Genomic DNA, 23259 nt, shown 5'->3' with positions numbered 1-23259 from the left:
TTGATATCAGTCTGTGACTTCAGTTCTGGCCCTTTCTTGGGTAAGGAATTAAAGTCTATTTTTGCTTCTGACTATTACTTTGATGCCATCTCCTTCCTGAGCCATGATTTTAGTTCTGGCCTCTGCTTGGACCAGGACATTGGTGCCAGCCTCTGCTTGGGCCTCTACTTTGCCACTGACCTAGAACAAGATTGTGATTTAAGTGCTAGTTATCTCAGTGCAAGACTTTAGATCTGACCCCATCTCTGTCTGTAACTTCAGCCCCATCCCCAGTTGTAGGTCATGATTTAAGCTCCAGCCACCATCTTGGACCTCCATCTCTCAGGTCTAGCCTGACTCGGGGTTGCTACTTTAGCAACCAGTTCACTGTGCAACTTTGGCTAGGCCTGATAGCAACTTGTTTCTTTGGCCCCACATCTGTGGCTTCATTTCCAACTCTGACTTTGGCCCTGACACAGCAGGGGGGGCTGTGGCTTCAGCTTGCTGTTCCATCTTTGGACTTTGGCTTTAGCCTTGGCTTTGACTCTGGTCCGTGCTTGGCTCACATCTTCAGGTCTGAGTCCATCTTGAGCTATGACTGCCCTGAATCCTACACAGGCCTCTGATTCTGCTCAGGTGCACATGGGATATGAGTTTGCCCCTAGCTCTTGCTCAGGCTGCTATTTCAGTTCTGGAAACACCTTAGGCTACAACTGTGGCTTGAACTTACCTTGAGCCCTTACTTGGGCATTACCTTCAGTCCTATCATGGGCCACTAGTTCTGCTCCGGCTGCTTTTTGGGCTGCCACTCCGGCTCTGGCACCAATCTGGGATCTAACTCTCGCTCCCACCTCATCTGAGGCTTTAACTTAAGATCCAGGTCTTCTTTCTTTGTTGCTCTGGATGCTGCTTGAGAGATACAGTTTCATTTCCAGCTCTTTCTTCAGCAGCCACTCAAAACCATCACATTCATGCCTACTAGCAGCAAATTCAGTGTAATGCTCTAACAGTGCTGCTGTATATGAGGGAAAAAGAAGGCAAAAATTAAGTAAGTCACTAAAGCAGCAGTTTCTCCGCTGCCTGTGGCAGCAAATGCTTTCACCCTGGTCCCATCAGATCTTTGATGGTTCTGGAAAGAGGCAAGGACAACACCTCTCCCTTCCAGGGGATGAGTCACAAAACCCTTCTCTTTACCAACCTGTATCTCTTTCTTCTGTGCTACCAAATGCACCGCCTGAGGCTGCTTCATGCTGAGGAACATTGCCATTACATGCGTGCCAACTGTGGGCAGCACAGCACCCATGTGCAGCTCCTGCCCAGTGCAGGAAAGAGTTGAATCACAAGAGCCACACGTAGCTGTCCCAGCCACGCAAAGTGCAACACTGCCTTTTTTGTTTCCCTGGTTTTCAGTTTTTACAGGTTAGGTCAGAAAAACATGTTCAAAGACAGTAAGGAAAAGCACACTAAAAGAGGAAGACGGAAAGTATCTCAGCTCCAGTTCTGAAGTAGTGCTCACCTCTCAAGAGCTTGCCATTAGAGAGAATTACTTTTTAATAGTATTTGTCAGAAATGTGGCACTTCACATCTTCAGGACACTGAATATACAATGATTATTCCTCACAACAGCCCTGTGAGGTAGGCGTTAGATTGCAGTTACTACTTCGACACATGGACTGAGGCAGAGAAGTAAGCAATCAATCCTGCACAATTGAGTGAATGAAGTTCAATGGACTCAAACATGAACCGGTTCTTAGTGACTTCACTGAAAAAGTAGAAGAGTGGGGCAGAAGTGATGCTTTATCAGTTACTTTATATTAGTTGGTTACAATGCTTAGGGTCCAACTCTGCTGCTTTACTTATCCATCTCCCTGCAAAAAAAAGAACAAACAAACCCACAAAAAAACCCAACAACTTTGTTAAGCAAAATACGCATGCAGAGATTTACTAGGAAGTGAGGTCTGTTACAGAAATAGGGAAAAAAGCCCAGTCAGCTCAGCCTAAAATTGGAGTAGAACTAAGAGAGAAGTTTGCCAGTCTAGTCAAACACAGCAGTTTCAACTTTAAACCTTTCAGCATTTCAGGTACAAACAAGTATTTGCTCCATGTAAGAAAACCCAGAGTGAAATTCTGCTAAGACTGTGATCACTGTCTCAGGAAAGCTAAACTGTTCTACAGACATCCAAGGGACTCTTGGATAGGAAGAGAAACTTTGGGATTTAACTCTAACTTGACATGTACTTAAAAAGTTCCACTAGTGTACCTACTACTTGAGTAAACCTCTCTTCTGGATTTTTGTTGTTGATGGTGTTATAGGGTTACCACGAAATAATAGAACAGTTTTGTAAACTTCAACGTAATGAAAGATCCTAGATTTTAATATACAATTATTGATTCATTTTAATAACTTTCTACTGAAAATCAGCTTTAGAAAAAGACAGCATAGTTGACAGCATGGCTGTTGTGATTAACTCATCTTCCTATAGTTTGCAGTTGAGATTTCTGAAAAGATGCACTTTCCGAGAAAGGTTTGTAGCAGTCCCAGCCTATAAACTGTCACAGATCAGCTCAAATCCATGTAGCTATTATGAATTCATTCACACTGAGTAACTGATCCGTTCTTTTCTTCGTGTGCAGTACCAGTGACAACGGTCTGTCTCCAAGTCAAGAGATGATCACGATTAAAGAGGTCTGAGTCCACATACCTGGAAATACAAAGTAAGTTTTCTTCCCCAGCAGAGACATCTTCATTCTCACTTATAGGAAGATTCAGTCTGATGGAATAATGGCTGTGCACTAAGATGGAGGAGTAAAGTAGTGGCTTTAATATGAACTCTTCATTTTGACCAAAAAAAGGGGGAAGGGGGAAAGGGTGTAGAAGTAACTGTTAAAACTGTTACCACTGGAGATGAATTCGTCATCTGAAGCTTATTTTTGCCTCTGTTCACTGAAATGTTGTTACAATTTATCTCTTCCAGGAAACTTCAGCCTTCAAGAATTAGACGTAATTTTATATCCACAGTGAAACTGTAGTCTGCAGACAAAAAACTAAAACAACAACAAAAAACCCAAGAAAGCTCAGAAGTGCACTTTGTATCTCCTGCCTCAAAAAAAGGTTAAAGTGCTAAGTTACGGATCTCCAAAAATTAAGCATCTCTTAGTCCTTTATTTTTTTAAACGAAACTTTATCTTTGGTTTCTTGTATCTTCTCCGTGATTTTATCCTTTGTTTCCCCCATTTTCTCCGTGATTTTATCCTTCGTTTCCTCCATTTTCTCTGTGATTTTATCCTTTGTTTCCTCCATCCTATCTTGTAGATACTCCTTTACTGGAGGTGGTGTGGACATGTAGCCGTGCTTGCGCAGATATTTAACAGTGACGGATGTTCCTCCCAGAGTCACGGTGTATCTGGCAGGAGTTGCAATCTTAAAGAAATAAAACAGGCCGGTATTATCAAGCAGAATGTATTTTTAATATTAACAACGTACACTGGCCAATGTCAGGTACTAAAAATATCTTCTGTTTGTTAATAGATAAAACCATTTGCAGTACATGCTGCAGAAATACATGATTCCTACTTAAGCATCCTTTGACAAACTAGCACAGGCATCAGAGTTGTGTGTTAAAATACCTCCCTGTGTAGTTTGTAGAAAGATGATTAACTCTCCTTAGAATGTGGATAGGAACAGGCAGCACAGGAGCACTGAGCTATATAAACAAAGTAGAAATACTAACACAGGGTGTACTTTGAATTCTAAAGTCCACAAGAGCATAGGTATCTAACTTAAGTCTAAAATTAGGACCTGCTTATAGAAAGCCAAAGCTAAGAGAGACTTTAAGAAGTCAGCTAACCCAACATACAATGACCAGGTTTGTTATTCTAGAAAGTTTAAACAAACTTGTTCTTTCAGGACTTCAAAGATTGATGCATCATCTTCCCTTTGCAATTTATTCTAGTGCTTTCATGTCTGCCAAATCTCACATCTATAATAAAACCTTCGTATTTAACTGTGTTTCTTTATTGATCTCTTTCAGGCACAGGAGCATTTGGCAAGAGTAGTGCTTTCACATTTAGTTGGGGGTGGGAGGGTGGGGTGTCATAAAAGAACAGATAAGCAGCACATACGTCTGGGTAGGAAACTGATGAGTGGCATTCGAAGCAAATACGTGACTTCATTTTTGCACTGTCTGACATATTTTTGGCTCCCTAAACACAGACTTAACACATACAACAATTAAATGAGACCCAAATCTAAATCTAAGTTATTGATTCAAGTGGACAGTAAAAGCACTTGACAGCAATGGAAGAAGACAAACCAATTCACCCTCCAGGATGAAAATAAATATATAAATAAATAAATCCACCTACGCTCATTAGGAATCATAAAGCATTTGAAATTTACTTCTTTATCCCTGTTAATTATTTCAGGGATACAGAGGACTAGCTTAATTGTAATTAAATCTCTGAGGGAAGACAGTCATCCTGCAGCAAGAAAGTTATTTTAGAAGTACAGCCCATACTAACTTGCATGTGACTAATCTTATTATGGAAATGAATGCTGAAATACGTCTAACTATCAAAGAGAGAAAACAGCAGAAACTTTTCCTGATTTAAACAAATAAATACTATTTATTTAACTAGGCAAGATACAGAGCTTGTTTACAAACCATACAAATACTTACTTTGTACAATGCATATGCAGTCAGTGCGTTTCCACTCTGGGAATTTTTCAGGGTGTCTACTATACTATCCGGTAAGCCGATCAACTCTAGGAACGGAACAACATTCACTCCACTGCCAAAGAGAAAATATAATTGAAAATGAACAGGATAGCACGCAAAATCTCAACAGTGATTTAGAGCATCATTTCCATTTTTAATCACACAGATTTTTGTTATTTGATAGCAAGATGCTTTCATACAAACAATGCACTTATGTTTTTGAACGTGTTGGTAAATTAATGTGTTGCTTGTTTTCTCCCCCAAGCATTCCCCCAGGAGGCAGCACATTTACATTTCCCCTGCTGGGCTGAGCAGCTGCAAACCTAACCTGTATCCCAGCTTACTACGTTTGGAGGTGCGTAGATACAGTGGGTTCTACGGCAGCTACTCAGGTTCCAGTTGTACAAGCTCCATTGAACCCAAAATATATTTTTCCCCACTTTTGAGATTTCAGACTCGTCTGCTGCATGCTCACAAGCAGAGGATCCAGATTTCAGTGTCTTCCCTTCACTTTTAAATGAAACAAATGGAACGTGGCAAAACAATGCAAATGTTATATGCACAAGAATGCAAGGCTTTTGTGCCCATCTGTTCTATCTGGTTAATACAAGGTGGAGTGAGCTCTTGCTATAATTTCTTTCTACCTGAAAACCAAAGAAATTCTATCAGCACAGAAGAGCAGGGCAAAAAAAGGCAGTCCTCCTTTACCTTGTAATAGAAAGCTACATTCAGCTATAGATCTGATACCTCACTTCCCCAAATTTATAAATGTTGTACTATTAGCATCATTGTCAATTTCTATCCACTATTTACAACATTTTAAGTGTTTTTCTGTGCATGTGATCACTTCAGCAACAGGATCAGGAACAGCATCAGGCAAGAATTTTCTAACAATTACTAGAATCAACAAACCGAAGGCCTAATTCCAGAGAAGAAAAGTGAGATCTATTAAGACCAAAAAGATAGCGTTGATCAATGCTGTTAAATAAACCACGATGGTTTAGCCATGTGCTGTGAGCAGTCATTCTGAAAGTTATTTTTCCACTTCAAGAGAGTGCTGCTCCTGTAGCATGACAAATCAGAGCTTTGTTATGATTAGTTCCTTAGTTAAATATTTCAATTGCTTTCCTCTGCTAACTTCAAGAAAGCAAATTTGAAAAGCCTGGATGTATCAACTTGGATTCATCCAAAGCAAAATATTTTTAATAGCTCTAGACCTTTATTCTTCCAACATGGGCTAAATTTAGAATGACATTTGGATCTATAGCTCCTAGAAAGGGCAATGATGCCAGCTGGTTAGAGTAACTAAAACAAACACTTGTGTGGTAGGGCATTCTGTTGTCAAAGCCCCATCCTTGCCACCACAAAATGTCATTGTTTCATATGGTCTATTATTAAATATGCAACACTAGCAATCCAGAGATAAACATTTACTTATATTTAGCAAACCATTTTCACATAGACAGTGCTCTTTCATCTGAACTAATAGCTGCTAGCTGATGTAGTTCTTTGTAATAAATGCCATTTTCCAAAACATTACCTGTCCCACACTAAAGAAATCTAAATTAGAAATACGTAACATTTTTTTTCTCCTGGTCACACAAATACTTAATTTTCCAATTAAAAGTCTGTGCTGCAGGAGTAGTTTGTTTCAGTAGAAAGAGGGAAAGACGGGAAGCAGAAATACAAAAGATGTATATTTTGCAAGGAGCTCAGAGTGAGGTAAAAGATTAAAAACCCAGTGACAGAAGACTGTGGATGAAGGGAGGTGGAAGCGGTGAAATATTCTTCAAATCCAAAGGCAAAGAACAGGTCTATGAAAATTTTATCTAACAGCTCAATTGGGATTCCAAATCTCTATTTATGTGTGGTGAAAGGTTACTAATCATTTCATTGCTGTTTATATCCATGCATATTTGGGGGAGAGCTACCTTATCGCAAATACTCTATTTCTAAATGCAACAAATGCACATCTGGTATACAGCAACAAGCTTGTGAGCCCTACATACCTTCAGTATTAATCTTATGCTTCAGGTAAAAACGTGTTCTCATTTTCCTATTATGTACAGACACATTTTTTTTTAACACAGATTAATAACTTATATCCTTTCACCTGTGAAAGTCCAGGTCAATTAAAGAGCAGCATTGCACACTGCAACAAAATATCAACTTACTTCATGGCTGCATAGTAAAAGGATCCAAACCACACAGTGGAAGTCACAAGATGAACAGGAATCATGACTTTTCCATACTGTTTAAAAGTTTTCTTGAATCTTTGAACGAGACTAATTGATTTGTCTTGTAACGGGTCAACATCTGACTCTGCAGGGCTCTGCTTGGGTACTTCAGTTGCTGAAGTCGAATGTTCTCTCTCTTCTGGTACTTTCCTAGGAGTGTCTGTTGGCTGTGATGAAACAGCATTGCTCTTTGAGGCAAAGAGTGCTGCACCTGCGTGAAGACACCGTTTAGGAGGGTCCAGTGCCAAAATCACTTTGCATCCAACATCAGATGACACCGATGGTCCTTTTAAGCCAAGAAAGGCACCAGTGCGAGGAAACAACAAACACATCCCATGGGCCAGCTGAGAAGCAGTATGTAATACACTCCTTTGCATCTTGATGAAATGGGGCTGAGGTTTCTGTAGAGAAGAAACAACAGGGAAATTGTAAACAAGTTTCATTTCAATTAACTGATCTGCAATTGCTCCAGTGTTACTTAAAGTTTCATTTTTTTCTATTCCTCTACTTCAGTAGGTTTTCCCATCTTCTTCACTTCTGAAATAAAATATCCCCTTTGTGCCCCTTGCAGCTAAAATGCTCATTCTTCTGTCCAAAACCGTCGTCAAGATGTTTATTGATAGCACTGCTTCATCCGCTCAACATGGCACAGCTGCTGAAAAGTTAACACTGAAACTTCACTTTTAGGAGTAGCTGATAGTTCAGGTGATACCTCCAACCTGGACAGATGTAGTAAGACCTTACCAAAGTGCTTCAGTGATGGTGGGATGCTCTTAAAGAGATCGCACACACAACATAATTAAAATTAATTATGCTATTGAACTAAGAGAAAAAAATCATAGTTTGGAACAGCAACAAAAAAAAAATCCTTGCAATCTCAAATATTACAATTCAAAGATCATTTTAAAACTGCAGATCATCCTCTTAGCCTTATGATTTATTAGTTACTCTTGAAAGTTCAAAAGAACCACCGTGAGGTTCTGCATAAAACAAGACAGGAATATTGTTTGGTATGTATAATAACAGCAAACTACTGAACAACTAACTTTCCTTCCCACCAAAGAAAGATGGCTCCAATTGATTTTATATAACTAAAGCCAGCTAAGTCGCAACACGCAAATCTTCCTGATGTTTTTAGATTCATAACTACCTTAATAAATCTTGATGCGAATTAGAAATCATTCAAGTTTAATTTAAACTCCACTGTCATCTTTGCATCTCCTTCACCTACTGTAGCCTTTCCATATACTTTAATCAGTTTTCTTCATAGTTAAATCATCTAGGTTATTGAAAATGATAAATAATTCATAATATAAACTGAGGTTTAAAAAAAAAATAAAATGAACTCATACATACCCTTTATTGCTTTTCAAATTCGCAACAAAAAGGATAAGATTTTTATCTTCGAAAGTGGCTGTTCTTCAACTAGTTCCCTCCTTTCAAAGAAGTGTCTTGAACATACTGACAACTCTGCTAATGTAGAAAAAAAGATGTGTTTAGAGAAATACAAACAACAGCCAACAGATGCTATTTATATCTCTGGTCAGTCTGACACCTTGCTTACAGTGTGGTTTACATTTTGGACACTAACAGCCTAATGGTAGGCTTTTTTTCCTGCATAATTTGAATGTTCCTAAGCTGTGTGTTAGTGTTCCATTCCAAGTTCAAGGACTTAAAAAAAGTTGAAATTCCCCTCAATAGGAGGAAGCAATGGGGGCCACCACAGCACTCATCAGCCAGTGGCTCATCATGAACAGTAAGTTGCAAGGACTTTGCTGATGGAATTAAGTGTGCTACATATTAGAACTCAACACAGTTATAAAGACACCCCTTGCTGAAAGCAGAGCTAAAAAGAAAAGGACCGCTGGCAAGACTTGTGCCATTTTTGTTGTTCCTTTATCCTCAGATGGAGTTGGAGCTCACCAACTACAGGGTTTTTCTCCAGGCTGCAAGACTTGCCTGACCAAAGGGAAGTTCTCTGGGGTAGATCCCAAAGAGGTCCTGAACTGTGTAGGCACATATGACGCTATACTCCAGCTAACGTTCTGAGAACCATCCTACTTTCTTCTTCTGTGCTTTAGAGACCTTTTGTTACATACTTTATGTATAAGGAAAGGCTTCAATACAACAGGGCTTACAGAGAGAATAAAACAGGTATTTCAAAACAAAGTTGGAAATTTCCAAGAGATCCTTTTGTTTTATGGAAACTTCCTTTCATTTACGTATCTGACCACATAAGAGACCTGTGAAGTGTATATTGAGGATGATGCTAATGGCAAGTAGCACTGTGAGCCTAGAAGAGGAAAGCACTGTATCTGCAATGGATAGAGCAGTACGTAGGAAGGGCAAATTAATAAAATGACAGCATACATCTTATAAATTGACTTTAATTAATGAATACAGTTAAAGATGCGATGGGTACAGCACGCTCAATTGTAGTATTTTAATTACATTGTTCAGCACTGTGAACAACTCTTAAACAGGACAGACAGCCCCAAACATACAACAGAGGTGTCTGAATATGGAACTGTAGTTGTTTCATCCTTCCAAAAGACAATAAGAATACAGAGCAATCTATCCTTTAGGATGTGGTTAGTGAGAGGAAGTTCCCAGGGTCCTGGATGTGCAACATGCAGCAGGAAAAAAAGTGTCAGCCTATGGATTTGAGGCATTATTTTATTCTCTAAGTGCAATGTTTTCATCAAGAAAATAATTAGTTCCATGAGTTACAAGAACAAATAAACATGGAGGCATCTAATGACAAATGCAGCTGTTCTCTGCTGTAAGAATCTCATGCAGACAGTAACTGAATGGATGCTAGTAGGGACAAACTATGAAGTTAACACTTCTGGGATAAGGTCTCTTCTGCATGGTCATGTTCTGTTAGCTATTTAGTGGCATTTCCAGCTGGCAGTAAACTGAGCTGAAAGGATCTTGGCTGCTCAGAATACACTCCAGGTTGAGATTCTTGGACATCTGTTTCATTTCTGAAGCCTGCCTCATGATAAGTAATCAACAAGCCCTCTGACACGAAGGGAATGACTCCCATGGCCTTTTGAGCATAGCTCAGCTCCTCCATACAGTGCCAGAGGTTTTGCTTGGGCAGCTTCTTTACTTTTGTAATTTAGATCAGCTTCAGCACAAAACTGGTGTACTGCAGAAGCAACCCATCTCTACTTGCACTGTGAAATCATTGCCTTCCAGTGGTTACTAAATTCCAGAAATTAGACTTACTTTTGTTTTTGAGGACAGCAGAAATTCAGGATGTCACAGAGATGACTTTGGATATATACTAACATGTTAAGCAAACCAAACCAAGCACCAGTAAACAGGGATCTCAGGAGAACGCACAAGCAACAAGCCAGACCAATAGAGATACAGCAAAGATATCAGCTGTGGATATCTGCTTCTGGAAAGAGAAATCATGCCAGAGATAAGATCAGATACTGTAGCTCATGCTCAGACTGAGTACTGCTGTTTTTGGTACCTGAGTGAGGTCAAGATAGTAGAATCAACCCTCAGACAGAGCTGCCCCTATTAACATGGCAACCTCTACTACTACAGCCTTCTGAGTATTGGCAAGCACAACCAGAAGTTGCTTTAGGTAGAAGTACTTGCAGAGCTTTTGAACTCTGAACGTTGGATTCAGTCATTAAATAAAGCAGGAGAGCCTAATGCAATGAATGTGATGAATTATAGACCTGGAATGCTAAACAGAAGTCTTAACAGCTGATCTGCATCCAGTCAGTGTGACAGTAGTATCCCTGTGCTCCTGTATATGGAAAGGCATTAGATCTCAAATTTGCACACAACTGCGCTTATACAAAGTGTGAATGTTCTATCCATCTTCTATTAGAATATTCAGCTGTCTGTAGTGCTTTCTGCTCCAGACTGTTTAATGTCTGGCATTATTCTACGTTTTAACCCTGAACTCCATTCAGCTTTGCAGTGCTGAACATCTACGCTGGGCTCCTTCATTCTAAAGTTTTACTCTGCCCTCTACCGACTTTTTTACAGAAGTACATCTCTCGCAACAATACAAGAGGTTTCCACCTTCTTTTCTATTTCGGAATAATACAGAAACCTTCCCAAGCAACCCATAATAACCTCTTTCATCCTCAAATCTTTCGATATATCAACAGTTCATCTCTCTCAAAACACTGGTGTTTTTCTATCAGGAGAGTTCAACCAAAGGGCCGTCAACACGTGAGCATGTGTGGTGGGTGTGGGTAGGTCTGCCCAGCAAGAGAAAGTTTCTAAGTCACTCAAAGGCTCTGCAAAAGACAATGCACATAAGCAGGCCTCATCTAGAACAGTTTCTTGCATGTCTTTGAAATCCCTAAGCCAAAAAAAAAAATGACAAAAGTGAACTTCAGCTCGCTCAAGACCTTCTGCGACTCCTAATTTGGATTCCAGTAGTCAAGCTCATTTCCACATTCATAATCTTCCCAATTACCCAGGACTTGATTGACATCAAATTTAGATCATTTTTAAAATGAACAGCTCTTGGAGTTGAAAACAAATATTTGGTCTTATTTTGAAAGGTACAATAAAGCAAATGGAAACACATGGCAGATATCGTCACCTCCACTAGAACAACTGCTGCTAAATCAAATAAAGCTCAGCCTCTTTGAACAGGCAATATCAAAAGTGCATAGGTACTCATACACTTTCCTTTATCTGCAAAAGGAATTTATTAAGAACATGCTTAAACTTGGATCTCAGCATCAACTTTGTACAAGCTTCTCCCTCACCTTGCATCGAGGCTGCCAAAACCGTTTCCTTTCTGGCTGCGATAAATGCCATTTTTGCCACCTCAAGTCTTTGCAGGTCTCATCTCATCGCACCTTGTCCCTTCTTGCACTAACCCAACCACAGCCAACAGCACCAGTTGTGACAAAACTGTTACCTAACAAAATTTGCATTAAACCAAACCCAGCCCTCTGCCTCCCAACCAAACAAATTCAACAGGAACAGAATCCACGTTGGAAGCATCAAGTTCAAGACTTTCATTCTTTCAAACTGGACTTTTTCACATTTTCAAACACTGAAGAGCTGTTATTTTCTCCCAGCAAAAAACAAACAAACAAGCGAAAAAAACAAAACAACAACAACAAAAAAACACCCATACAGAATGATCATCTCTCAGCAGAATTACTGTTGGCAGACATTCACTTCCACTGCAAATCTCTTCTAAATATTCAGAGTTAAGCGTTGAAATCTCTGTTGTGAATTCAAAGTTGTCCATATGGGGAAATATGCGCAGTATCAATCAGAAAGTCTTGAAAAATTATGTGTGAAGAGGCCGATCATAACATTTACAGAACACACACATGCTCAAAACCACATTCATCACCATAATTTTTAGTAAACGCATCAAGTAAGACTCACATCTCCACATACAAATGCAACCTGTTCATATGACAGTATTACTTTTGTTAAGGTTTGGATAGCTGAGCTGATAAACTTTCTTTGCTCACTACTCAATTTAGGCAGCGCTTTTTGCTTAGAGGACATGACTGATCATGCAACCAACACAGTGACAACATCTGCAAGTATCTGAAAGAGCATCACTCACAGAGCAGAGGCTTCACACCTAAAGAATTCTAATGAGACTTCACAGAATCACAGAATTGTAGGAGTTGGAAGGGACCTCTAGAGATCATTGAGTCCAACCCCCTGCCAAAGCAGGCTCCCTACACCACGTCACACAGGTAGGCGTCCAGGCGGGTCTTGAATATCTCCAGAGAAGGAGACTCCACCACCTCCCTGGGCAGCCTGTTCCAGTGCTCCGTCACCCTCACTGTAGGACCATAACAACAATCTTGGGCGCAGACTGAAGTAGCAAATTGGGCATATTCAGAAGATAACCTCTAGCATGAGGTTCCATCCAATTTACCAAAGGGCACCACAACAGGATTCAGATGGTCCCCTGGGTACCAGGAGGAGTCTTTCAGTCAGCCAGACTCTTCATAGCATTCTCACTTCTCCCTTGGCCTTCTCAATGCCATCGACGCAAACCACTTCATTTCACAATCAAGAGCTGCTTAAGACATCTTAGAGTCATGGCAGGATTCTGACAATGTACAGAGCCTACCAGTAGAGCATGACCCATCAGACACCTCCCTATAAGTGCTGGATAGTTATTAAAAATACAGTGTTGAGCTCAGTGGATTCACAAATACTTTATTGATGCGACATACAGCCTACTGTTGCTTAGCAAAGAAAACACAGTTGAAAGATGTTCCAGTCAGAAAATGTTGTACCTAAACCACATATTTTTAGTCACTCCTCATAGCTGCAGTACATAACAACTTAGTGTCCTTCTAGGAGATGCAGCAATACTTGGAGGCAAGCAACAAACAACAAAGGTATGCAGTCTTATTTTGCTCCCTCTTACCAAGAGCAAGAATTCACAAGCCACAGAGCTAAGGAAAACTGACTTCTTATGGAGTGGTTGAGTTTGCTGGTGTCCAAAAAACAATGAAATTCAACTGAGGCTCCTTCTGCAGTTAGGAAACAGAAGAATATGCATGAGGGAGATACACTGAATGCCCTAAGACTGAATTGAGATCGCAGCTATTTTTCAAAAGCATCAAGTAAGACCTTCTTCATGCATCTGTATGTATTTGAAAATTTGTTGTTTTGGAATTTAGAATCATAGAATCTTTAGAGTTGGGAAAGTCCTCTGAAGGCCACCTAGTACAACTGCCCTGCAATGAGCAGGGACACCAAAGCTGCATCAGGTTGCCCAGGGCCTGATTCAGCCTCACCTTGAAAGTCTCTAAGGTCACTCACCCCCTCCCAGGGCAACCTGTTCCAGTGCCTCATTATACTCATTGTAAAAGACTTTTTCTTTATAACCAATTTAAATCTACTCTGTTTGAGCTTGAAACCATTTCCCCTTGTTCTATCACCACAGACCCTGCTGAAGAGTCTGCCCCCTCCTTTCCTGTAGCTCCCATTTAAATACTGAAAGGCAGCTATCAGGTCACCTCCCAGTCTTCCCTAGGCTGAACAGCCCCAGCTCTCCCAGCCTGTCCTCATAGGAGAGGTGTTCCATTCTGTGGAATTTACTCACTAGTACTTGACAGTATAACCCTCATTCTCTCCCCTCATTCTGTTTTGCAAGGATATGTTACTCAATTTCTGCATACAACTGCATAGGATCTCCCGCTACTACACTACACACAGCCACAGCCACAGCCACCCAACTTGGTGTTTTGTTTATATGACTGTTGCACATGACCAAGGTCAGTTTTCGGATATGATCAAATAACAGATCCCTGGGACTACGGTTTACAGCCCAGCTAACCGATACTTTCTTTTTCTGATAGGTACAAATGGGATGAGACCTAGTTTTACTATTCAGATAGCTTTGTTTAGAATGAACAATGTTATGTCTGGAAAAACAAAAATAAAGCCTTCTTTTTTGATGAAGCATGCATCATATAGCTAGTTTGAAGGTAATAGGATGTTAAGAAGAACTAAATGATGAAGGCTACTAGTGTAAAAAAGGATTTGAGTGGCTCAAAGTAAATGCAAGTCCTTGAGAACTGAGATCACTACCACGTGCACATCAGAAAAGTCTTGACAGCAAGCAAGGTTTCTGTCATAGATCACAGAATCACAAGACTGGGAAGGACCTACAAGATCATCCAGTCCAACCATCCTCCCATTACCATTGCTACCACAAGCTACTAAACCTTATCTTGTAGCTTCTCATCCAGATGCCATTAAGCATTCTTGCCATCCAGGAGGATTTCAGTCATATTTGGCAGACCTCAGCTCTTTGTGGTTTTATTCAATTCTTACTCCGGAAACACTGCTGATGTTGGATTCACTTCAGTTTCTAATTGTGAAACAACATTGAGCTTCAACAGTCAGAGCTTATAGCATATCAACATCAACAGTTACACTGTTACTCCCAATCTGCAAAACTAAATGAATGCAAGGACTGTTATAGATTCAACTACCAGTTTTAGAGACGTTTGTAAAATCACTACTTTTTCTGTTTTTGCTGTTGCACCAGCTGTCTGCCTATCTCCAAAATCAACACGGAAATCAGAACGCCATACAAATCCAGAAACATGTTGAGATGCAAACTGAGGCCTGTTATCTAAGATAACAGGACAACGAGAACTCTCTGTCTTCCAAAAGCAGACTTCATTGCAATGATGTCTAGAAGCACACACAGAGAACTAGGTCAGTTTACATGGAAAAGAGATCATCTACAACAGAATTACACGGAGCCTTTAAAAGGCTAGTTACTAGATCAGATCTTTTCTTATCAGGCTCTACAGCGTATAAAGCAGATGCATGGAAAGTTACACCAGACAAACCTTTTTTTAACTTACATTCGTTACATACTCTTAACAGAGTCTCAGTCTGCCTACTCTGTTTTTGCCATGTGCAAGTCATCAGATAACCACCCACCCAATGCATCCAATGATTTCCTTTTCTCCTTGATTGGAGCAGTGATTGCAATTCCACAGTGCTGCCACAGAGGCCAGTCATATCTCTCTCAACTCAAGCAGATCATGGACAGAGATAGGAGATAAACACCTGTCAAGATCCATAGGAGAGAGACACGGAGACGCATTACCCTCTGCACAAGCACTTCCCATACCGAAGCAGCTACAAATCAAGTTATGGAGGGGCACAGACATCAAGGTAGGCCCCAAACTAAGAGCTTGTCGCTCCCTAAAGTAGCATAAGTTCAAGGAAACTTCTTAAGTTTACACTTGCAACAGTAAAAAAGCTCTTTGGGTTTAGGTAATTTGAGGAATGCTGTTAGTTGAGGTTTGCTTAAGATACATTTTGGTGTGGACTCTGGGGTATGTTGATGCCCAAATTCATGCTTCCTCCTCTGGGGCCAACTTTAGAAGGCACTAAATAAATGGGGTCAGAAGCACAATCTTTAATACCTGACAGAGAAGTGTGTTTGATTTGAAAGTAAAAATGACTCCTCTGAACTAACAGTCTTAGCAAAAAGCCTTCTGACTTCTCATACTTGGAGTCTCTGTAAAACACTGGTTGTTAAGAAGCGGACTACCAATGAGATCCATAACTGTATACAAGTCTGTCAACAGGGTTCTGAGACTTCCAAAGCAAGTCCAGACAGGAAGTACGAGAAGAAAGGCTGCCAGTCCAAGACGAGCACAGAAACATCATTTCACCTCACACAGCTCACATTGGACTTCTCAACTTTGAGACTCCCCAGCGGGTACAATCAGCCTTTAGCGTTTATTAGCCACACGCTGCAGGCGATTCACCAAGCAGCACCCAGCTCTCTCAGCACAACCTTTGCACTGCAATTTGCGCTATCCTGCAAGGACTCCCACCCGAGAACCCTGAGCAGCGCAGCTCCGTAACAGCGTCACACGGCGGCGGCCGACATGTTCCACACAAGGAAGGGCGGCCGCGGGACATGCGGGGCGTGAGGGGCAGCGGGCGGCCCGCAGACACAGCTTTCAGCCCCTCCCCGCCTTCTGAGACTGAGACTGCAACTGGGCCGCGGGCACAGCCAACACCGGGGCACGGGGTACCCCGGGAGCCCCTCTCCCTCCCAGGGCCGATCCCCCCCCAGCCCCTCGGTACCTTGCGGCCGAGCCACCGCTCCTCCTCGCGGGCCGGGGACCCTGTGCACACAGCAGGCGGCCGGTCTGCCGTTAACCGGCCGTTAACTGGCCGTTAACCGATCTCTCCCCCCGACCCCCCCCCCCGTTCCCGCGCGCGTCAGGGCAACGTGCAGCGCCGCCCGTCCCCACCATCACCTTGGGGCACGGCGGAGACACACTGCGCACGCCCGGCGCTCCCGCCCCATTCGAGGCTTGTGGGACTCGTAGTCCTCCCGCAGAAACGAGGCCAGCTCCTATTCAACGCATGAGCAATGTCGCCTTCTCCTCCCATCCCGGATGTGGCGTTTACTCGGTAGAGGCGTCATCTCCGCAAACACGATGGCGGCGGGTTGTGCTGGGTGAGCACCGCGCGTCTTACTCACGCCTGCTGTTGGCAGTGGCGGGGAGACAGGGCATGTGTTGGGCCGTGGGCATGGAGAAAGCAGCTCCCACAGCTGCCTGGTTGGGAAGAGCGGGCCCTGCTTGCTAAGGGTGCTGTGAGGAGTGATGGAGCGTCAGTGTGCCCTGTGGTAGCGATGTGCTGAACTGCATGTGGGGTTACGGGAATATTGGTTTGTGTTCTGAGTATAAAAAGGCCTGTAGGTTATGTTTTGGAGGGAAGAGAGGGGTGGTTGTGGGTCTCAAACCAAAGCAAGGGGATAGGACTAGGGGTAATGGGATGAAAGTACAGCATAGGAAGTTCCGCACAAATGTGCACAAGAACTTCTTTACAGTGAGGGTGACGGAGCACTGGAACAGGCTGCCCAGGAGGTGGTGAGTCTCCTTCTCTGGAGATATTCAAATGACCCGCCGGACGCCTACCTGTGTGACGGTGGTGTAGGGAGCCTGCTTTGGCAGGAGGTGGTGTTGGAGACTCGAGTGATCTCTAGAGGTCCCTTCCAACCCCTACAATTCTGTGATTCTGTGAAGTTAATCAAGCAAAATAGCAGTGGAAGACTCAAGCATGAAGGGTAAAGCTTTACCTTCACTTCATCTTACTATAATGAGAATTTGTTGGAACTCTGTGTATTTTATTACAGCTATGCAAATTCAAACTCTGTGTTGTTTATGACAAAAACGTGTGTTTTTATAATCTGGTAGTAGTACAATGGAAAGTCATTACTGTAGTTGAAAGTATGTTAAGCTCATTGCTAACATTAGGCTTTTTTTCTCTGTAGTTTTTTATTTTGATCAACGGGTAGGGAGTTTTACGTGTCAAAAAATGGCTGACTTAACCAAGGCTGAAGAAAAGGAAGTAGAGAAGAGTTTGGATGAAGAAGTGGAGAGAACATCTCACACTTCAGAGGCAGATTCAGGTATCAATTTGGAAGGCAATAGCTCAACTGCAGGTACAGCGCACTCCACTGAAAATGAGAAGAAAACTTGCTGGTGGTGATCAGGGCAGCGGCCTGAAAAGGAACATAGCAGATGTTGAAGAAGAACCTCCCTAAGAAAGTTTGGTGAGTGTTGTTCAGTTTAACAGGATGTCAGCGTGAACTTGTTGGTAGCTTTGTTGCAGCATCCCAGAATCACAGAATGTCCCGGGTTGGAAGGGACCTCAAGGATCATGTGAGTTCCAACCCCCCCCCTGCCTGGCAGGGCACCAAACATACACATTTACTAGACCAGATGGTTGCCCAGGGCCCCGTCCAACCTGGTCTTGAACACCTCCAAGGACGGGGCATCCACAACCTCCCTGGGCAGCCTGTTCCAGGGCCTAACCACTCTCCTAGTAAAGAACTTCCCCCTAACATCCAACCTAAATCTTCCCTCCTTCAACCTGGATCCATTTCCCCTAGTGCGGAAGTTATATTGGACTTAAAGAAGATAAAGACGATCAGTGGAAGTCAGTGTGTTTTGTATGCTAAGTTATCCTGTGTGTTATTCTAGTTATCTGTGCATGAAAGGTTTGTTCCTAAGATAATTTGTCCTTTAATTTCCTGAAGAAAATATTGGAAATCTCAGAAAACTCTAGAAAGTGCATCCTCTTCAGTAACATTTGTAAACAAACTGAAAGGTTTGGCGATGCTTTCTCTTGTTTCTTTTGTGTTTGTCCCTTTTCTGTTTCAGACTAGCAGAAAATATTTGCCTTTCTAACTGAAGGTTGAAAAGGAGAGGCAGTCTTTTATATGAGTCTATCTCTTATTGTTGTATGGGTTTGTAGAAAATAATGCTGTGTTCTCATCTGGTCTAATTTTAACCTCTGGAAGTGTTTAAATGCAACTTAAAAATGTTTTCAACCTAATGCTTTGTTTCTCTGTAATTTTTACTGCATTTTAATTTAAGCAGTCTGAGAAAGTAATACCCAGAAAGAAGAACCCTTTCATCTTTTTAATAAAGTAAGGTTTAAATGGACAAATAATACATTGCTTTCGTGTAGCATAAAGGTATAGATAAGTGATTACACTGAAAGCAGCTGCCAACAGTCTGGTTGTTACTGTACTTTTCTACTTGTGGCTACAGCAGCTGAGAAGCCTAGATTATATCTATGTGTCTCACATGCTTGTCAAAGTCACCTTCAGCAGCTATTCAGCAGGCCAGCTGTGCTTTTCCTTAAAAAGACTAGAAAGGGATAAAATATTTGTTAGTCACAGTCAGCTAAATGAGGTAATAAATAGATGATGAGGTTATACTGCTCCAGACAAGAAAGCCTGTGTACCTACTTAGATTTCTAAAATGTTATGAAACGCTGAAGAACTAATGCAGCATATTAAAGCCTGTGAAACCTTCTTTTCCCTTAAGCAATTGTTATGTGAATGATAAGATTTTAGGGTGTTGACTTTTGTTGTGAATTACAGTTAGGAGCGCTTTCCATTGCAATGTAAACTCATAGTAGCTAGAATTCTGTGGTGTGTTTGTGAGTTTTGACTGAGAGTTCAATTTGTTTATCCAGTTAGATGCTTTTGTGCTTCACAGAATTTCTGTTGGTTCTCAGTGTTCTGTTATTTTATTTATAATCTGTTTTTTCACATGCTGTGTATGCACCTGAAGATTGTTTTTAAGATGAAGAGCTGTTTGGAGCTGTAGATAGAGCTTGACAGCTAGAATATGTAGTTATAGAATGCTTTTCGGTATCATATGGGGCTTTTATTTTCAGCTCATTATGGTAAGGCTAAACCAGAGATATTTCTATAGCTAGATGAATACTAAATGGGATAACCTCATCGTTATTCTCTTTCATACTGTTCCTTCTCTCTACAGAGTGAGGCAGGCCATGGGCAAGCTGTAGCTGCACATTACAATGAGCTTCAAGAAGTTGGGTTGGAAAAACGCAGCCAGAGTCGCATATTCTACCTCCGAAACTTTAATAACTGGACAAAGAGTGTCCTCATTGGTAAGTTTTCTCACCTGATTTCTTAGACCTTAGTGAAATATTTTATTTTTCACAGTATTATTTCCATACTATTTTAAAAGAGAAAGGGACAGCTTTGAATCTTAAATAATCCGTTCTTGTTAGATTGAGTTTTTATTGCTACTTTAATCTAACTCAATCAGTTTCTAAACTGTATCATCAAAACAGTCTGTCCTAAGTAAAGTAAATATTTTTTGTGTCATCAAATTCAGCGGTTTAAAAAGATGGAAAACTAGAGAATTTGATTCTTAAAGAAACAGCTACTTTTTACATAAAGCAGTATCTGTTGTCCACAGATTGGTTTCCTCTCTCTGGAATTAAACCTGTGTTCAAGCCTTTCAGTCGCAGTCTATCTCATTAGTATGGTGTTATAATTGTAGTCTCAAGACATATTTTGTGTCCCTTGCTGTGAAGTTGCTAGCGTGTCAAGATGTTTTCTTAGTACACCAGCATTAGCACAGAGCAGAGGTAGAAAAGAGAATGAAATTGGTACATGTTGAGTAAGAAGACAGCAAACAAGTGGCTAGTGCTATTGCAAGGCCCGGGAAAGACCAAGTGGGGAACCCCAATCGGGGGTTGGACTCGATGATCACGGGGGTTGGACTCGATGATCTCTAAGGTCCCTTCCAACCCGCACGAGACTATTATCTATTATGCAAGTTTGTTAATGTGACTGCAAGAGAAGGTTGTGGCTGACACATTTAATTGGCTTTAAGTCTTTTAGCTTTCACACACTTAAAAATAACATCTGCCTTCACCATAGTGGTAAAGAAAGGGAACTCTTTTCTCTCCTTATACATGGAGCTATTGTTTAGTGATGTACAGTTTTGCTTTTGGTTGCAAGGAAGTAGTTCAGTGCTCCAATCACATTACAGGCAATGTATAGAATGTACAGAAAATATTTGTTATCTTGTTCATAGTCTTAACAATTTGTGGTTGTTACTTTCATCATTAGTAGTTACTGATAAAAGGAGTTTAAGTCTGCAGTGTTAAGAAGACTTAAGGGCAAAGTAAGCTCTTGTATGGTTTGAAATCATTGAACCCCTTTGGTCCTCTATGGATCTCTGTACAAGAGAAATAAGTCAAGGAGACCTGTATACGCATTCTGCCTTTTATTTTCCTAGGGGAATTTATAGACCGCGTACGACAGAAAAAGAGTGATATTACTGTTTTGGATCTGGGATGTGGCAAAGGCGGAGACTTACTGAAATGGAGGAAAGGCAGAATTAAAAAACTTGTCTGTACGGGTAAGAAGACACAATGACTTTCTGGGGAAAGTTCACTGGTGTTATGGGACAAATAAGCACCTCTCCAGTCACATATTGTTTCCCTTTTTATGGTAGGTTCCAGAGTGCATACATCTGTTGTCAAAAAGGCTTCTTTTGTGTATTAACTTGAAGACATTTATTTGATTGCCAGCACATACAGAATATTAATGGTTCTTGTAATTACAAAGATCCAGTTCAACTCTTAAGTAAAAACTACTATCTGTAAAGAAAAACGTTGACATCACAGATTGTCTCAAGTGAAATGTAATATGGGAGAAAAGGCTGACTTTTTGTATTTTGTCTTTTCTCCCGTATTTAGTATTCTGTAATATTCTTGAACTGTCCTGAAAATATGCATGTAAGACTTGCATATAAAAAAAAATAATGAACAAACCCTACAATGTTGTGGCAAAACCTGGTCTTGGGTATTGTAGTCAGACTCAAAAAGGGGAAGAGCTGAAAGCTGATGAAATAATTTTTCAATAGTTTGCCTAAGTATTGGAAAGTTGATATCTTCCCTTCTCTCAAAAAGCATTCCAGGTATAATCAGTCAGAGGGAGCACTGCTTAGTTTCAAATTTAACACATACCACAATTTCATGCAGTTCCTTTCTTGAGAATCTGATCCAGCCTCACCTTGAAAGTCTACAGGGATAGGGCATCAACCGCATCTCTGGGCAACCTGTTGCAGTGCCTCACCACTCTCACTGCAAGAGACTTTTTCCTTATAAATAACCTAAATTGATCCACTTTGAGCTTGGAGCCATTTCCCCTTGTTATGTCACCACAGACCCTGCTAATGAGTCTGTCCCCTTTTAAAATCTTCTACAATGCTACAACTTTTGTTAGCATTGAAGACAGAAAATGAACAGAAGTTGTAATTTGAAATGCTACCTGCAAATGAAATTTTCTCTACAGGCTGGGCATAACACATCAGAGTATAACTGGAGATCAGCTTTATTTTTTGGATTTATGACTGCAGTGTTCCAGTAATCATTCTAGTTTTCTATTTATTATTCATTTATTATTTATTAAATTTATTATTTAACACATCTATTTATTTATTTTTAACAATCTCTACAGATATTGCTGATATTTCTGTGCAGCAGTGCAAGCAGCGATATGAAGACATGAAAGCTCGATGTCGCTATAACGAACGTATTTTTGATGCAGAATTTATACAAGCAGATAGTACCAAGGTACAGATTTGGATTATAATACGTAGGAGATTTAACATTCTTTTGTTCAGCCAGCATAGAAAGTGATGGTAGTGCTGTAGTGCCCGGGTGTTATTTATATTTTTTAAATCAGATTGTTGTACTACTGGGAGAACCAATTGTTGCTGTCCAAACTGTGAATGGTTGTGAAACCCTAAGCAGTAAATTATGGCTGGAAATTTCTAAGGAACTGTGGCTTTTCAGATGCAGTGATGTAGTTACTTGATGACATGAGGAGAATTTTAGGATGTAATTCTTTTATCATGTTAACAAGTTTTGTGTTATCAGTGAGATTTTTCTTCCTCATACATTTTTTTTTTAAATCTTTTTTTGGTTGAACTTGTGAAGGCATAGATATTAAGTGACTTGAAAGAATTATGGGAGTAGTATATCTTGCTAGAAGACTTAAATGAATCATGCTTGTTTGTGTAGCTTTTGTCATAAGGTTTTTTTTTCCCTTCTTTTTAATTTCAGGATCTTCTGTCTTCCAAATACAGTGATCCAGACACACGCTTTGACATTTGCAGCTGTCAGTTTGTTTACCATTACTCATTTGAGACATATGAGCAGGCTGACATGATGCTTAAAAATGCCTGTGGGAACCTCTCTCCTGGAGGTTATTTCATTGGCACAACTCCAAATAGCTTCGAGCTTGTGTAAGTGCTTTTTTTTTTTTAGCCTATTAATCTGGCAAAAGTCTGTGAAGTATTGTCAAGTCATAGTTGTTCTTACATTGCTCTGATACACTTGTGCAAACAAAACTGAAATGTTTGCGACAGTTTTGGATTCTAGTCAGGAAAATCTCTGGTTAACTTAGACAGGTAAATTTGTACCGATTCCGGTCTCTGTTACCCATGGCTCTTCTGGAG

The 23259-nt window shown here is 40.8% G+C and overlaps 2 protein-coding genes across 6 annotated transcripts in view; one reads left to right on the top strand and one right to left on the bottom strand.

Moving 5' to 3' along the window:
- Positions 1 to 1485: 1485 nt before the first annotated feature.
- On the bottom strand, positions 1486 to 16823 carry FAM210A (family with sequence similarity 210 member A). Of its 5 annotated transcripts, XR_001553406.1 has the most exons (6): positions 16535 to 16668; positions 8291 to 8407; positions 6872 to 7335; positions 4659 to 4770; positions 2877 to 3400; positions 1486 to 2772 (listed from the first exon to the last, which is right to left on the bottom strand). XR_001553406.1 is itself a non-coding variant. In XM_015855150.1 (5 exons), the coding sequence occupies exons 3-5, from the start codon at positions 7309 to 7311 to the stop codon at positions 3134 to 3136; spliced, it is 819 nt and encodes a 272-aa protein (XP_015710636.1). In that variant the 5' UTR covers positions 7312 to 7335; positions 8291 to 8407; positions 16535 to 16668; the 3' UTR covers positions 1486 to 3133. The 5 variants fall into 5 exon arrangements, 4 of the variants coding, with proteins under 4 accessions (XP_015710636.1, XP_015710637.1, XP_015710639.1 ...); XM_015855150.1 differs by having other exon boundaries at positions 1486 to 3400; XM_015855151.1 differs by having other exon boundaries at positions 1486 to 3400; positions 8291 to 8404; positions 16535 to 16666.
- RNMT (RNA guanine-7 methyltransferase) overlaps positions 16795 to 23259 on the top strand; it is a 14145-nt gene continuing 7680 nt past the window's right edge. Inside the window, 7 exon segments of the mRNA XM_015855149.2 lie at positions 16795 to 16913; positions 17733 to 17932; positions 17934 to 18014; positions 19756 to 19888; positions 21031 to 21153; positions 22257 to 22372; positions 22865 to 23046. Of these exon segments, the coding sequence (XP_015710635.1) occupies positions 16820 to 16913; positions 17733 to 17932; positions 17934 to 18014; positions 19756 to 19888; positions 21031 to 21153; positions 22257 to 22372; positions 22865 to 23046 (929 nt within the window). The 5' untranslated portion in view covers positions 16795 to 16819.

This window comes from Coturnix japonica, chromosome 2 (genome assembly GCF_001577835.2).
Source record: "Coturnix japonica isolate 7356 chromosome 2, Coturnix japonica 2.1, whole genome shotgun sequence".
In the NCBI taxonomy this organism is placed as follows: domain Eukaryota; kingdom Metazoa; phylum Chordata; class Aves; order Galliformes; family Phasianidae; genus Coturnix; species Coturnix japonica.
This window is presented reverse-complemented; position numbering and strand designations above follow the sequence as displayed.